The sequence below is a fragment of the Populus alba genome, chromosome 18 (genome assembly GCF_005239225.2).
Source record: "Populus alba chromosome 18, ASM523922v2, whole genome shotgun sequence".
In the NCBI taxonomy this organism is placed as follows: Eukaryota; Viridiplantae; Streptophyta; class Magnoliopsida; order Malpighiales; family Salicaceae; genus Populus; species Populus alba.
This window is the reverse complement of record NC_133301.1, coordinates 4,998,835-5,012,994: the sequence shown is the minus strand read 5'-3', so window position 1 is coordinate 5,012,994 and position 14,160 is coordinate 4,998,835. Positions and strand designations below refer to the sequence as shown.

General features: G+C 37.1%; 1 protein-coding gene and 1 long non-coding RNA gene across 2 annotated transcripts; one reads left to right on the top strand and one right to left on the bottom strand.

Annotated features, from left to right (window-relative positions):
- Positions 1-1,401: 1,401 nt before the first annotated feature.
- Positions 1,402-8,654, bottom strand: LOC140954991 (uncharacterized). The gene is made up of 12 exons (XM_073406382.1): positions 8,573-8,654; positions 8,182-8,312; positions 7,573-7,711; positions 6,870-6,952; positions 6,509-6,670; positions 5,849-6,031; positions 5,327-5,545; positions 3,873-4,784; positions 3,301-3,397; positions 2,743-3,227; positions 2,245-2,631; positions 1,402-2,127 (listed from the first exon to the last, which is right to left on the bottom strand). Exons 1-12 carry the CDS (start codon positions 8,652-8,654, stop codon positions 1,402-1,404), a joined length of 3,606 nt encoding a protein of 1,201 aa, XP_073262483.1.
- Positions 8,655-12,698: 4,044 nt separating this feature from the next.
- On the top strand, positions 12,699-13,954 carry LOC140954927 (uncharacterized). Its single transcript, XR_012168579.1, has 2 exons — positions 12,699-13,288; positions 13,582-13,954. It is a non-coding gene; the product is annotated as an uncharacterized lncRNA (long non-coding RNA).
- Positions 13,955-14,160: the final 206 nt, after the last annotated feature.

Below are 14,160 nucleotides of genomic sequence, written 5' to 3'. Positions count from 1 at the left end.
CCGGTAGATAGTTATCAAGTTTGGGGACCAATTTCTTGTTTTGTAGCTTCTTGTAATTGTCACTTCTGTATGCTGATGAAAACAATAACCCCATGTGTCTTCCATGGATGCACCGCTTATTGAGATAACCATGAACCCTTAATGGTTTAATACAGACCAAGCACATTGGAGAATCCATATGTTTGCATTTCCATAACTTTTACCATCCAGAAAGAGGGACGAAAACTCCATTTTAATCCCAGTGAAAACAATTTCTATATGGCAACCTGACACTGATTTTCTTTAGTTGCCCAAGTCGGAGAAAAATGTTTTCTTTCATTATGAGAGGTTTTTTATTTTATTTTTATTTTTTTATTTTTTTATTTTTTTCTTCAAAATTTGCGATGGAAAAACAGTCTTGAAGACTTGTGTGCTGGGTCTTGCTGTACCAAAATCTTTCATTGGTATTTCACCATTTCGAAATTATGGGCTGTGACAGAGACACATCCAGAGGAATTAAGGGTCTAAAACTTCACATTCAGACATTTAGGCTATGAGTTTGTCATAGGATATATATATTAATTTCTGGTTTTAACGTTACAGAATAATAAAAATTATATCTTAAATTTTATCTAATAAATTTTTAAATTAAAATGATTTTCTAACAATCAAAAACCATAAGTAGTGTCAATATAAAACATAAGAAGAAAGCCTACCTTGTAGCTCTGTGCATTGTTCCAAGGTCAAGTCTCCTAAAACTGCAACATGCCTGTCATCATTGGCTGCTTTAATAGTGAATCTTCTCTGTAGCACTGCGCTCTTATCTGGCATTACTCTGGCACGGAGCTTCAGCGTCCTCTCACCTCTTCTAACCTTCAACCATACTGTCTCAGTCTGCGGGCTAATCTTTCCAAGCTGCGAACTCAGATCAGACTTGGCTTTAGCTGGCACAAATAACTCATCTGCGTTATTCTCAAACCCTTCAATTATGTCTCCTGGCAATGGCATGCGCTCATCCCACTCTTCGGATGCTTCTTGCTTCACTCGTCTAACACAAACCAAAGTATCAGCCATATCTTCCTGCTGCTTGAAACAAAAGTACTTTTCCATGGAATTGCTGCAGGTTAACAGGAAGTCTTGAATAAAACGAGAGAACGAAGGGGAAGGAAGTTAGGGAAAGAAGAATGAGGGTTTACACGTTCATGACGTGTTGAGAGAGAGAGAACAGAGGAGAGAATCTAAGATTTTTGTTATATTTTTCCACACCTTTTTGTTACAATGATTAAGGAATTTAAAGACAATATTGCAATTGCCAGCGTGGCATCACTCACGTGGCTATGCCAGCTGGCCTACTGATATTAAAAATGAAGCTGCACAAAACGCAGCCGTTTGGTTCTATTTATTTAAATTCTAAATCCTGTTTCAGTTTCCCCCTTGTTCGTTTGTGCCTTCTCCCCCTTCTGTTCGTGACAATGCCCCTTCCATGAAATCAACCTTGTCCTCAAGGTGGAATTGAGGGAATCGCCATCCAAACTCCTCCACATCCTCCCAGGTTGCTTCTGTCAAAGGTAAGTTCTTCCATAGAACCAAAAACTGAGTTGATGCTGTATTTCCCTTTTTTACCATTCGCCTCTCAATAATTTTCTGTGGTTGCAGCAGGGGTTTTGCTGAGACAATAGGGAGATCAGACTGCACAAAATGGTTGCCTATATGCTTCTTTAATTGGGATACATGAAAGACGGGGTGGATCACGACAGTAGCATGTAATTGTAGTTTATATGCCACTGTCCCAATTTTCTTGATGATTGTATAGGGGCCATAATACTTTGCTGATAATTTGTAAGAAGGTCGCTTGTGAATCGATTGCTGTCGAACTAAGTCACCCTCAGAAAACATTCTTTCGCTTCTTATCTTGTTGGCTTGCTGTGTCATTCTGTTTTGTGCTTGCAATAAATTGCTCCTGATGAGCTTGAACATGTCTTTCCTTTGGGTTAAATACTGGTCCACAGCCTCCACTAGTGAATCCTTAGGCGTATAGGGAATGTGAATTGGAGGCCCCATTCCATATAAGATCTCGTAGGGTGTCTTCTTAGTAGAGGTGTGGTAGTTTGTATTGTACCACCATTCACAGGAGCTCAGCCATCGTCCCTATTGTGCAGGGATGGTGTCTGTCATGCATCTTAGGTAGCCCTCAATACATTTATTGACCACTTCTGTCTATCCATCAGACTGTGGATGATAGGCTGTAGAGTATTGCAAATTGACCCCCTGCTGTTTAAATAGCTCCTTCCAAAACTGGCTGAGGAAGATGCTGTCTCTGTCACTCACAATTGTTGTTGGTATCCCATGCAATTTATACACATGTTCCATAAAGACCTTGGCTACTGTAATGGTAGAATAGGGGTGGGTTAGGGCCATAAGGTGGGCATACTTACTAAACCTGTCGACCACCACAAAAATTACTTCCTTTCCTTCTGATTTTGGTAGCCCATCAATAAAATCCATGCGAATATCTATAAAAGGAGCATGTGGTACTGGTAACGGTTGCAGTAGACCTGGAGGCTTGACATTTTCCCCCTTGTTCTGTTGACAAACTGGACATTCCTTGACATATTGCCTCACCAGCTTTTGAAGTTTCTTCCAGTAGAACACCTGCCCTAATTTTTTTAAAGTTACCGTAGCTCCTGAATGCCCCTCGATTGCAGAGTCATGATAGAGTTTGATAAGTTGGTGCTACAGGTTCGGTGCTTGTCCCACTACCACCTTTCCCTTTCGAATAAGCGTGTCATTAACCCATGAGTAGTTAGAGTGTGAGCTAGCATCCTTGGTGAGGTCTGTTATAAGTTGTCTCAGGTTTTGATCAGTGTCCCAAGTCTTCTTAATGTCTTCCATGAGAGAGGTGGAAATGGAAGAAAGGGTTAAGGCACCCAACTCACTGTGAGAAATTCTGGAGAGGGCGTCTGCAGCTAGGTTGTCTTTACCCCTTCTATATTCAATCTCATAATCAAAACCCAAAAGCTTAGTTAGCCATACTTGTTGTGCAACATGTGTAGTCTTCTGGTCTAGTAGAAATTTGAGGCTGGAGTGGTTTGTCCTGATGAGAAACCTTCTACCCCATAGGTAGTGCTTCCATTTTGTAACAACAAAGACAATGGCCAGCAACTCCCTCTCATAAGTGGATAGGGCTAGCTGTCGAGGACCTAAGGCTTTGCTCACAAATGCAATGGGGTGTCCTTCTTGCATCAGTACTGCTCATATACCCACTCCTGAAGCATCAGTTTCTACTACAAATGTTTTGTCAAAATTAGGCAGGGCTAGCACAGGGGGTTGGGACATCGCGTCTTGGAGCTACTTGAAAGCCATGGTGGCTGTGTTTGTCCATAAGAAGGAGTCTTTTGGCAATAACTGAGTAAGAGGTCTGCAAATAGTTCCATAACCTTGCACAAACTTTCTATAATACCCTGTTAAGCCTAGGAAACTTCTATGCTGTTTGATGGTTGTAGGTATGGGCCATTGCAATATAGCAGTAACCTTGTGTGGGTCTGTTGCCACTCCCTCCTTGGTGATCACATGTCCCAAGTATTCCATCTGTCTTGTCCCAAACACACACTTACTTTCCTTTGCTACTAATTGATGGGTACATAACAATTCAAATACCAATCTAAGGTGTTGTATGTGGTCGGCCATGGTCTTACTGTAAACTAATATATCATCAAAGAAAACCAAAATAAACTTAAATGATCTCAAAAAATATCATTCATTAGACTTTGGAAGGTGGCCGGTGCATTAGATAGGCCAAAGGGCATGACTAGGAATTCATAGTGGCCATTATGTGTTCTAAAGGCTGTTTTAAAAACATCTTCTGAAACCATGCGAATCTGATGGTAACCTACCCTTAAATCAATTTTTGAAAAAATGGCAGCCCCTTCTAGTTCTTCTAACAGTTCATCTATTATAGGAATAGGGTACTTATCTTTGATAATGATTTTGTTGAGAGCTCTAAAATCAACACAGAACCGCCAAGTCTGATCCTTCTTTTTCACAAGCACGACTGGAGAGGCAAAGGGACTATTGATGGGCTGCACTATGCCTGCCTCTAGCATTTCAGCCACTAGAGTCTCTAGAGTATCCTTTTGTAATCCTGAGTATCTGTAGGATCTCAAATTGACAGCCTGGTTCTCATCCTTCAGGGGTATTTTGTGATCATGTCTCCTAGCTGGGGGCAACCCTCGTGGATCACAAAAAATATGCTGATAGGCTGCTAGTAGAGTCTGTAAAGGTGAGTCTTCATTGTCTTCCCCAACATGGGGTATTCCCTGAGCAGGGTTTACCAAATCAGTCTTTCCCACCACTCTTAAGCTGTAAAGCCTGACTTCAAATAATAAGGTTTCAGTGCTAAGTAATCCATTTAGTTCCTCTAGGCGTATAGATTGAGCTAATCTAGGATTTTCTCCTCTTAAAGTTACTTCCCTGTTCTGCCACCAAAAGGATACCCATCTATCTTCATAGTTGGACAATACATTTCCCAACAACTTCAACCATTGGATTCCCAGAATCATATCATAGTTTTGTAACTTCATAACATATATGTCTGCCTGGAACTGAACTCCTTGCATCTTCCATTGCAGGTTCTTACATACTGAAGTGCAGGACATAGTGCCACCATTAACTGCCTCAACCACCATAGGTTTTATGGTTGTTATGGGGCATTCGAGTTTGTCAATCAAATTAGCATGGATGAAGTTGTGAGTACTTCCCGAATCAATCAAAATTAAGATGGGACATTTGTCTACCTTTCCCCATACCTTGATGGTTTGACACCCTTATGTGCCATGGATTGCCTGGAGTGATAGATGAGGGGTGAGAGTTTCTGTATTCCTTGTCTCCACTGTTTCCTCTTCTTCTGAATTGTCTCCATCATCTTCTACTATACAGAGGGAGTATAGCCTGCAATTTCTACATCTATGCCCTGGTACGAACTTATCATCACACCAAAAGCATAGGCCCTTGGCTCTTCTTTCATCCATTTCTTTGGTTCTGATAGGTCGGGCAGGTTTGTGGTTAGGGTACACATTATTATTGTTGAAGGGTGGGTTGGTAGGTGTAGGCAGCAAGGCTTGTGGGAAGGTTTTGAAGGATTGAGGGGGTGACTGGGGTTGGTTTTGTAAGTGTTGATAGGATATATAAATTTTGCAAGCTGTGAGTTGAAACTTGCCTGACTATGTTGTTTTGGGTAATGAGGGGTTATTTTCCGGTATGTGAGGGTGTTGTTGTGCAACCTAGCTAGGTTGTAGGCTTGTTTGAGTGATTTTGGCTCAAACATTTTTACTAGGTTCTTGATCTCTACCTCCAAGCCTCCTAGGAAGAACACCAAGGCCTGCTTCTCGGAGATCTGTGCTCTATTCCATAACATATCAAAGTCCCTGATATAGCCTTCCAAGTCTCCTTCCTGCTTGTGCTCGGTGAGCTCTTCTAAGGGGTCCTTTTGACCACCAAATCGACAGCACAATGCATCCACATACTCTGCCCATGTAACCTCATGTCCTTCTAGGTTTCTGGTATAATTCTAATGCCAGTAAAGCGTCATGCCATCCAAATAATATAAACCTAGTTTCAGCTTGTCAGTTTCAGGAATTTCTTCTAAGTCGAAATACTGGTTGCATTTGTACAACCATTTATGCACTTCTTCCCCTTCAAAAGAAGGGAAATCTCTCCTGGGTCTGCGTGACCTGTAGGTAGGTGGTCCTTCTTCTGTCCAATCTTGGTTGCTGGCCGAAGCATGGTTTTAGGGCATTCGAACATTCTGGGAGGAACTTGCCTCACCAGCTAAGGTTTACAGAGTTTGTTTGATAGAGATTTGTTGATTTGCCATTTCTTTCATCATGGCTTTCAGCTGGGCTAGGTCATCTGACTGAGCGTGCAACTTGTTTTCTATTCCATTGACTCTTTGATTAGCAGCTTCCAAAGAATCATCCATTCTTCTTACATCTTGGGATCTAGTTTCTGGTGCCATTTTGTTGAGTCCAAAGATGAGAGCTCTGATACCAATTTGCTGCAGGTTAACAGGAAGTCTTGAATAAAACGAGAGAAGAACAAGGGAAAGGAAGTTAGGGAAAGAAGGAGGGTTTACACATTCAGGACTTGTTGAGAGAGAGAGAACAAAGGAGAGAATCTAAGAATTCTGTTATATTTTTCCACACCTTTCTGTTACAATGATTAGGGAATTTAAAGACAATATTGCAATTGCCAGCGTTGCATCACTCACATGGCTATGCCAGCTGGCCTACTGATATTAAAAATGAAGCTGCACAAAACGCAGCCGTTTGGTTCTATTTATTTAAATTCTAAATCCTGTTTCAGTTTCCCCCTTGTTCGTTTGTACCTTCTCCACCTTCTGTTCGTGACAGGAATCTAAAACTTATATTCAGAGCTGAGGATTAAATTCTTGATAGTCTGAGAACTTTGCACCCATTATTGTACAACCACGAAAAATCCGAGGTGGTCAATTTTTAGGTTTTCACGTGTATACCATGGCAAGAATTTTCCTATGCCATTTGTGTAAGATTCCTTTGTTTTCAATTATGATAATGCCGTAGACGGCCGGCTCTTCACTAAGGCTGCAGGTGCATCCACCAATTACAGCCTTATCAAAGAAAATATGAAGAAGCCGACTTAAATGTTGTAAGAAACTCTGCCAATGAATGAGGTTGCGACACATAAGAACATTGGAAATGAGGAATTTTGCCAACTTTTACTCAGGTCCCATTCACTTCGTGAGACCAGCTATGGTGTAAAGACAATGAGATCAGACAAAAGAAGTCCTATTTAACAAATACATGTAGAAGCCTAATAGTGATTCTTTAAACTTAAAACAATTAAAACGAACATGCCTTGTAGTTCCTTGTAAACTCCAAGTATGGATAAATGGAAAGATCAGACGAAAGCAATCTGATAGCTACTGGTAAATATTTTGCTAGTACATTAGATTACAGTCACAAAATCACAATCAACAGAATCTTTTCAAACTTCTCAAAAATTGCTCAGCATTTCAGACCTCTCTGTGTAGCCATCGATTCATCCCATATTTCTTCACTACAGTGGAACACAAGTTCAACTCCTCGCCGCATCTTCAATAGGGAGACGTAAGTACTGTCTTAAGTCATTCAATGTCAACTTTCCTGCTCTTTCCCTCTGTACTAATCCTCAATCCCATAAAAATTACTGAATTAGTACTTAAGAAACCACTTAGAAGACTGTTAATTTCCGTTCTCTAGAGGTACTTGTTTTCATTTATCTTTATATTATAATGCGAATGCAGGAGGCCTTTGTTATGGGTGAAGATGGCAGCTAGAACCTATGGTGCAAGATTGCTCCGAGTTGTTCTCTCTATCTCATTCTCTCCCTCTGATTCGTTGCTTGTCGTTCCCCTATTAAAATTTGAACTTTCAAGTCTTATGATATTGCCATATACAAAAAACTCAATTTTTGCTAATTTATGAAAGCTAAGGAAATTCTGACTTATTTCTAAAGAGTTCGCAACAGTAAATAAATGGATTGTTATGTGAAGTCCAGTTCACGCAGAGAGATAGTAACCTGAAGTTGATGGAGATGGGTGGTTGACGTCATCATTATTCAAAACATCACCCCACTCAAATCCAACAAAAAGAGCTTCATAGAAGAATGAGAGTGGATCTGGATGCCTTCTATCATCGCAATACTTCTGCAGAAATTCCTACACATTCTCTGTCCATATCTTGCAGAAACTGCAAAATGTTTGAAACCTTAAAGTTTACAAGTACAGAAAATGACTCGTAATCAAAACATCAAAACTATCAAGTGCTAGTTTTCTTTCTCCCCATAGTTTAATTGCATTGCATCAATCACACTTCTCTAAATCAGATGAAATGGAAAATACTGATTAAAGCTTGAAACATATAATGTTGAAGATGAACTGCCTTGACATGATCCCGGTTGTTAAGAATAGCATGACAGATGATACCCATTCTCCCATGTATCTCAAGTTTTGTAGTATAGTTGCCTACCACCACAGAATAGGTGAACTTTACTAGTCAGTAACCAGGAAAAAGAAATCGAATTATAAAGAAAGAATGAGTATGTAGAACACACCATCTCAGCGTGGATTACTTCTCCAAGAACTTGACAGCAACTGCATTAATAAGGGACTGGTTGAGGTGACCTAACAGCATTAGGCCTCCCACCATGGACAGCCTCTTCACTTCTTCCTGGTCCATTGGAAGCTTGCTTATCAGGAATTGGTTCATTAGAACTTTGTCCCTGATTCTGATATGACGCACCAACCTGATCAGATTCCCCTTTATCAATTTCATCACAAAAATTCCAAAGCATTGGATCATCATTAGTGATGAAGCTGAGAAAATTTCATTGGACCTGGGCTTTCTTTGCAGATAATAATAGGTTGGATGGGTGTGTTATCTGCAAAATAACCCTCCGTTGCTTGAGTTTGTTTAGAATATTTTAGGAAAATATAGTGTAAAAAAAAGTAGATAGAGAGATAGTTGAAGTGTGTTATATTGTTGTTCAAATGAAGAAAACAAAATCTGGAGCAGCTCACCATTAAAGGTGGCAGCTTTATTCCATAGCTCACTCATAACACAAGATAGCTGATTGCCCATGTCACAAGTAGCTTGCACCATTGTTGCTTACCGTTGAGGGTGACACATAGCTAGATAGCATATATTGGACGAGATTTGAAGTAGCTCACCATGACAGGTGACAATTCTATTTACAATATGATAGTTTCTACTATGGTAGTCCTAACTTAAGTCATAGTTGAAGTTGTAGCTTGTACAACTTGACATATCTGGTAGTAGCTTAAAAAGGAGTCAACATAGATAAGTAAGAGAGAGAGAGAGAGAGAAGAATGAGAAAAGAAAAAAAGAACAGGGATGGTGAGCTTGGTTGGGCTCTGTAAATCGACCCAATCAAGTTACGAGGTAGCTTGGTCGAGCTAAAAAATATTAGACTAACCAAGCTAAATGGTAGCTCGATCCACCTAGGCTATACATGACAGCCTAAATCGAGGTGATACCAGCCTCGATGTGGGCTACATGTGCAACCTGGACCAAGGTTGCATTGTGTAGCCTCGATGTGGGCTCCTTTGCAGTCCAAACCAAAATATTATAAATATACATGTTTGAAAAACTTTAACTAGCTAAAGAGGAGGATAAAGTACTTAACATTATAAAATTTTGCCTATCTCCAAGTTTAAAAATGTTGCATTTATAGGCATGCCTTTGAATATTTACTATTTTTTAAATTCATGAGAGATTTTTTTTTTTCTTTTGAAGTCAATTTATCGTGGTATCTAGAGACAAGTGGTAAAAGGAACCTCGAGACAATTAGTCATGAGGACTTGGATCAGGAGGACCTGAAGATATAATGGAGATTCAATGGAGATTTTTCCATGGAAATTTCATGGAGACATTTTGTGTTTGGAGACATGGAGATGCACTATTTTATTTTATTTTTGAAAATTCAAAAGGCAATAGATATATGATTTCTAAGATTTATCTTATCTAAGGTAGTGTATCATGATAATTGTTTCGTGTTTGGTCAAATTATATCTTATCCTTCGTAAATTCTTATGGGTATTCTTTGAAGATCAATCTTTTTATCTCTTTTATGAGTGCATGACACTCTTCTATGTTGTATCTATGATCATGGTAAATATAGACAGAACATGTTGGGGTTCCTTTTGTTTGAACCACTTTTCATTGAAGGCAAATATTGTAGGAAATGTCTCCCTTTTATGATAACCAACACCTTAGCACATGAACTTGGGGAATTTCAGGTGATCATAAATATGCTTCTTGGTACTTCTTTTGGATTGTAATGTCCTATACATTTGTAAGTAGTTTAGAACATATAATCAAATCACCCTTATGAAAAATATAGCCATTTTTTAAAAGTTACTTTCTTTATGAATGATTGATTATTGTAAAGAAATTTTAGAAATCATTTAGGAAATGTTATAATCTTGACTTCTATGTGCAAACATTGATTAAATGTCTTCCTTAATGTGTAACTACTTGTCTATTCCGAGGCAAGAATGCATCTTTATCTTTTTGAACTTTATTTTAATATCTTTTAATCTAATATTATCATTGTTGATGTTAGGTTGAGTTATTTAAAATAGATTCTAGAGAGAGAACCCTGACCATTAGTAGAAAAGAGAGGGAGAGGAGAGGGAGGGAGGGAAATAGCGGAAAATTAGGGATTGTCTAACATATTTGGGTTTAAATTCACCAATAAAATATTATGCTGGTGAGTTCATAAGTGATTTACCATGTCAGCAAAGCATCGACGGACTCACCAACAAATGTTTTTGAATTCCTTAGTGAGTCTGTCAGTTATTTCAAGAATTTTTGAAATTATTTTAAAACCTCTAAATTCACCGATGAATTTTCACATGTTTGTATTTCTATCAATCAAACCAAATTCATGAATTCCAAACTCCATGTCATTCTCCAACTATTTTAGAGTTTGTCGGTGAGTACAAATTTCACCAATGGATTATACTTCATTAGTCAATCTGTCAGTAGGTTTTAATTTCATGCATTTCTTGCCAAACTCTTTATAATTATCCAGCCATTTAACTTTCATTGGTGAGTCTTTCATTAATTTATCATTATTGTAAATCATTGACGGATTCACCTATGATTAATTATTTATAATTTTAATTATTTCTGCTATTGATACTATAATGAAGCTAATTTCTTTTCTTATATATTGGTTATAATCCTTATATAACCTAACTAAACAACAACATAACTTATTCAACAACTTATTCATTAAGACCATAACCACAACAATAAATGTTTGATCAATGTAAAAAAAATATAATGCATTATAAAACAAAACACATATATCTTAATTACACAATGATGTTTTATATCTAAAATTTATTAAAATCCCTTTTAATTTGAATCCTCCTTATCTTCATTTTCATCATCTTCATATCCATCATCATTTTCATTAAACTGAAGTTGTTTGGTCTTTTCATCTTCATCCACTTATGTATATGTTCTCTAGTACTCAATATATCATTTAACTTGTTAAAATCAACATAAACATAAGTATTCTCAATAACATAAAAAAAATAATAATAAAACTCTTCTAACTTGATAGATGGAGCCACTCAATGGGGCTAAACTAACTCATCAAGTTAAAACATTTTTTCTCCTCCAGTTACTTCATCATTCTCATCTTTAACAATTTGGACATGACTCATAGGTTTGGTTTTCATAACATATAACCAATCAACTATGTTACTATCATTTTTAAAGGAATGAGTGTATTTGTAATATATTTTTTGACATTGTTTGCCAAATACAAAAATATCATTAATGTTGTTAAGTATATCTCTTTTATTAGTTGTGACCAAACCATGATGATGATCTACTCTAATTTCTCTATTGGTATCATACTAATAACTTTTGGATAAAAAGATTGTATTTTGCACCCTATGAAATTGCAATTCAATCAACTATTTTAACTTGTCATAATAATCAAATTCAAACTTGTAGAAAGTTGATCCTTAACACAAACTCTATTATTATAGGTATTTATACCGTCTCCATACTTTTCAGTATAAAAGATATATCTATTCATGAAATAATCGTTATAACACTTCTAGATGCATGTGAGGATGGGGCTTATATTTGTGGTAAAATGGATGGGAGGTACTGTTGTTTTTGCAGTGAAAGAAAAAGAGAAAGAAGAAGAAGAAAAGAGAAATGAGGCTCTTACTAGTTATCACACTTCTAAATTTACTATTAGAATTGTCAATGGAAACTTGTGACGAAGTAATTCCCTCAGGAATTATGTCAGCAAATAATCATATGTCATTTTACCGACAGAATCACTAACAAATATTTATTGATTTATTAATTATTTTTATTTTGTCATCAATTCATTTTTAATTACCGATAAAAAAAAGTTACGTATTTAATTTCATTAGATTTTGGTGACAATTTTTCTATTGGTATTGTCATTGGAAATGATTGACAAAAAAAATTTTGTTGCTAATTCGATTGCTATTTGATAATTTTCTGGTAGTGATTGTTTGTTTTGTGACAAGTCATGCATTTTACACCTAGTAGCTCCTTTTCCCAATTAAAATTTTCACCACATTACTGTGTAAGTAAAAAATTTGGAAAATATAGTGTAGGAAGTATGCTATCCTATTGAATTATTTACTAACATTCAGAAGATAGTAGAAGGATAGTAGTCGGCGTTGTTTGTGTCCTATATTTGCCAAGTAACATTATTAAGGAAATTGTGGAAGCCAAGGAAGTTCGTTCTAAGTTACATTGGAAGTTACAACGAGTATTTAAACTAGTTGGTTCCTTAAGAGAAGTTGCAACACCAAGGGGCATGGGAAACTAGTGGCAAAATAGCAAGTCCCATTTGAAGATTTGTGTTAATCATATGTAGTTACAGAAGAGAAACTGAATTTGTAGAGATTGTTTTGGGAAAAAAAAAGGAAGAAAAAACAACAATTGTGTTGTTGGTTTTTTTTTTTATTATTATTATTAACATGAGCACTAAATAAGATTACAGTAGAGGTTTACTTATATGTATGTATGTATGTATGTATGTAACATATATTAACACCTCTCATATGTTTACGCAAGGTAAGTCTTATCCTTATCTATATGAATGATTTGCATATTGTGCATCAAGACTAGAACTCTGTTCTTGTATACTATCTGAAGGTAGATTTTGATTGCAAATCAATTACTCTTGTAGCTGTTGTTTCCTTATCAATTTAGACTACCATGTTGGCTAGAGTTTGTTGCCTTTTGAACCTTTCTCTCCCCCAACATTTCTCCACTAATTTAGACAATGTTGCTAATAGCAGAGTGTGAGTGTTCAACCTTGTTTCTCCCATATTTTGACTCACCTTATCACTCCATCGACTGATAAATCCATATTCAAGGAGAAATGTGTTGAAACGATCAAACTAGGCACACAAAACTTGTTTAAGTCCATAAAGAGCCTTCTGCAATTTGTAGATATATCCGCTATTCCTGGTGGTTGTTTGATATGTATGTCTTCGGTGATGTTACCATGAAAAAAATGCATTCTTTACATCAAGTTATCGAATAGGCCATCCTTGAACTAGTATTGCGCTAATAATCATTTGTATACTGCCTGGTTTGACAACTAAAGAAAAGGGTTGGGGAATTTTTTATGCAGGTTCTGTTTGTGGAGCTTTTGAACGAGTGGTTAATTGGGACCAAGTGATCATAAGGTGAGAAGGCTGGTGAGTTGTAGCTGATTTAGGTTATGTATAAGAGGTTTCAGATGTTGCAGCAGTGTGTATCCCTGTTGTTGCAGGTTTGTTGTGGAGTCTATCATTGCTGGGAGCAGAGTGTATTCCTGCTGGTGTAGGATTTGCTGCTGCCTCTAAGTGTCCTGTTGAGTCTGTTGTAGGATCTGTTTGAGAGAATTCTGCTACTTCCTCTAAGTGTCCTATTGAGTCTGTTAGAGAGTTTAATTGTTCTTGTAAATATATTTCTTTAGCTGACTGCTCTCCCTCAACCTATGGTGATGCAGGAGAACCCTCAGGTTGTGGTCAACTGTGAACCGTCTGGGGAAGTATTGTGTCAAGAGTGTTTTGTGTCGGAGTGGAGACTCTTGGCAAGGGATTGAAGCATCGAGATGAATCCATTATCTTAGTATTTCCTGCAGTATTACGAGAATTAGTGTGAGGAATCCAAGTGTTGAGATATGTAATGTATGTGATGAAGGCTAAATAGTAGTTGATGGTTTGTATGGAAAAATTGTTTCATCGAAAACAACATGGCGTGAAACTAGAATTTTTCTGTTTGGAGGATGATAGCACCTGTATCTTTTATGTGCTGTGTTGTAACCAATAAAAATATAATAGTTATTGATCATTTGAATAAGATTCAAATTTATTTTAAAATCTCTTTGTACCTTGACCAAGGATTTCCCAGCCAATACTATTTGAGAATTGATGGAATATTTTTTCTAATTTACCTAGGGTGATGGATCCTCTCTTGATCACTCAAGTATCTACATATAGTTCATGATATATCCAATATCTGCCCCTTTGTTACCTTGATTAAGATAACATGTAACAAGATCAAATTATAATATTCTCTATATAAG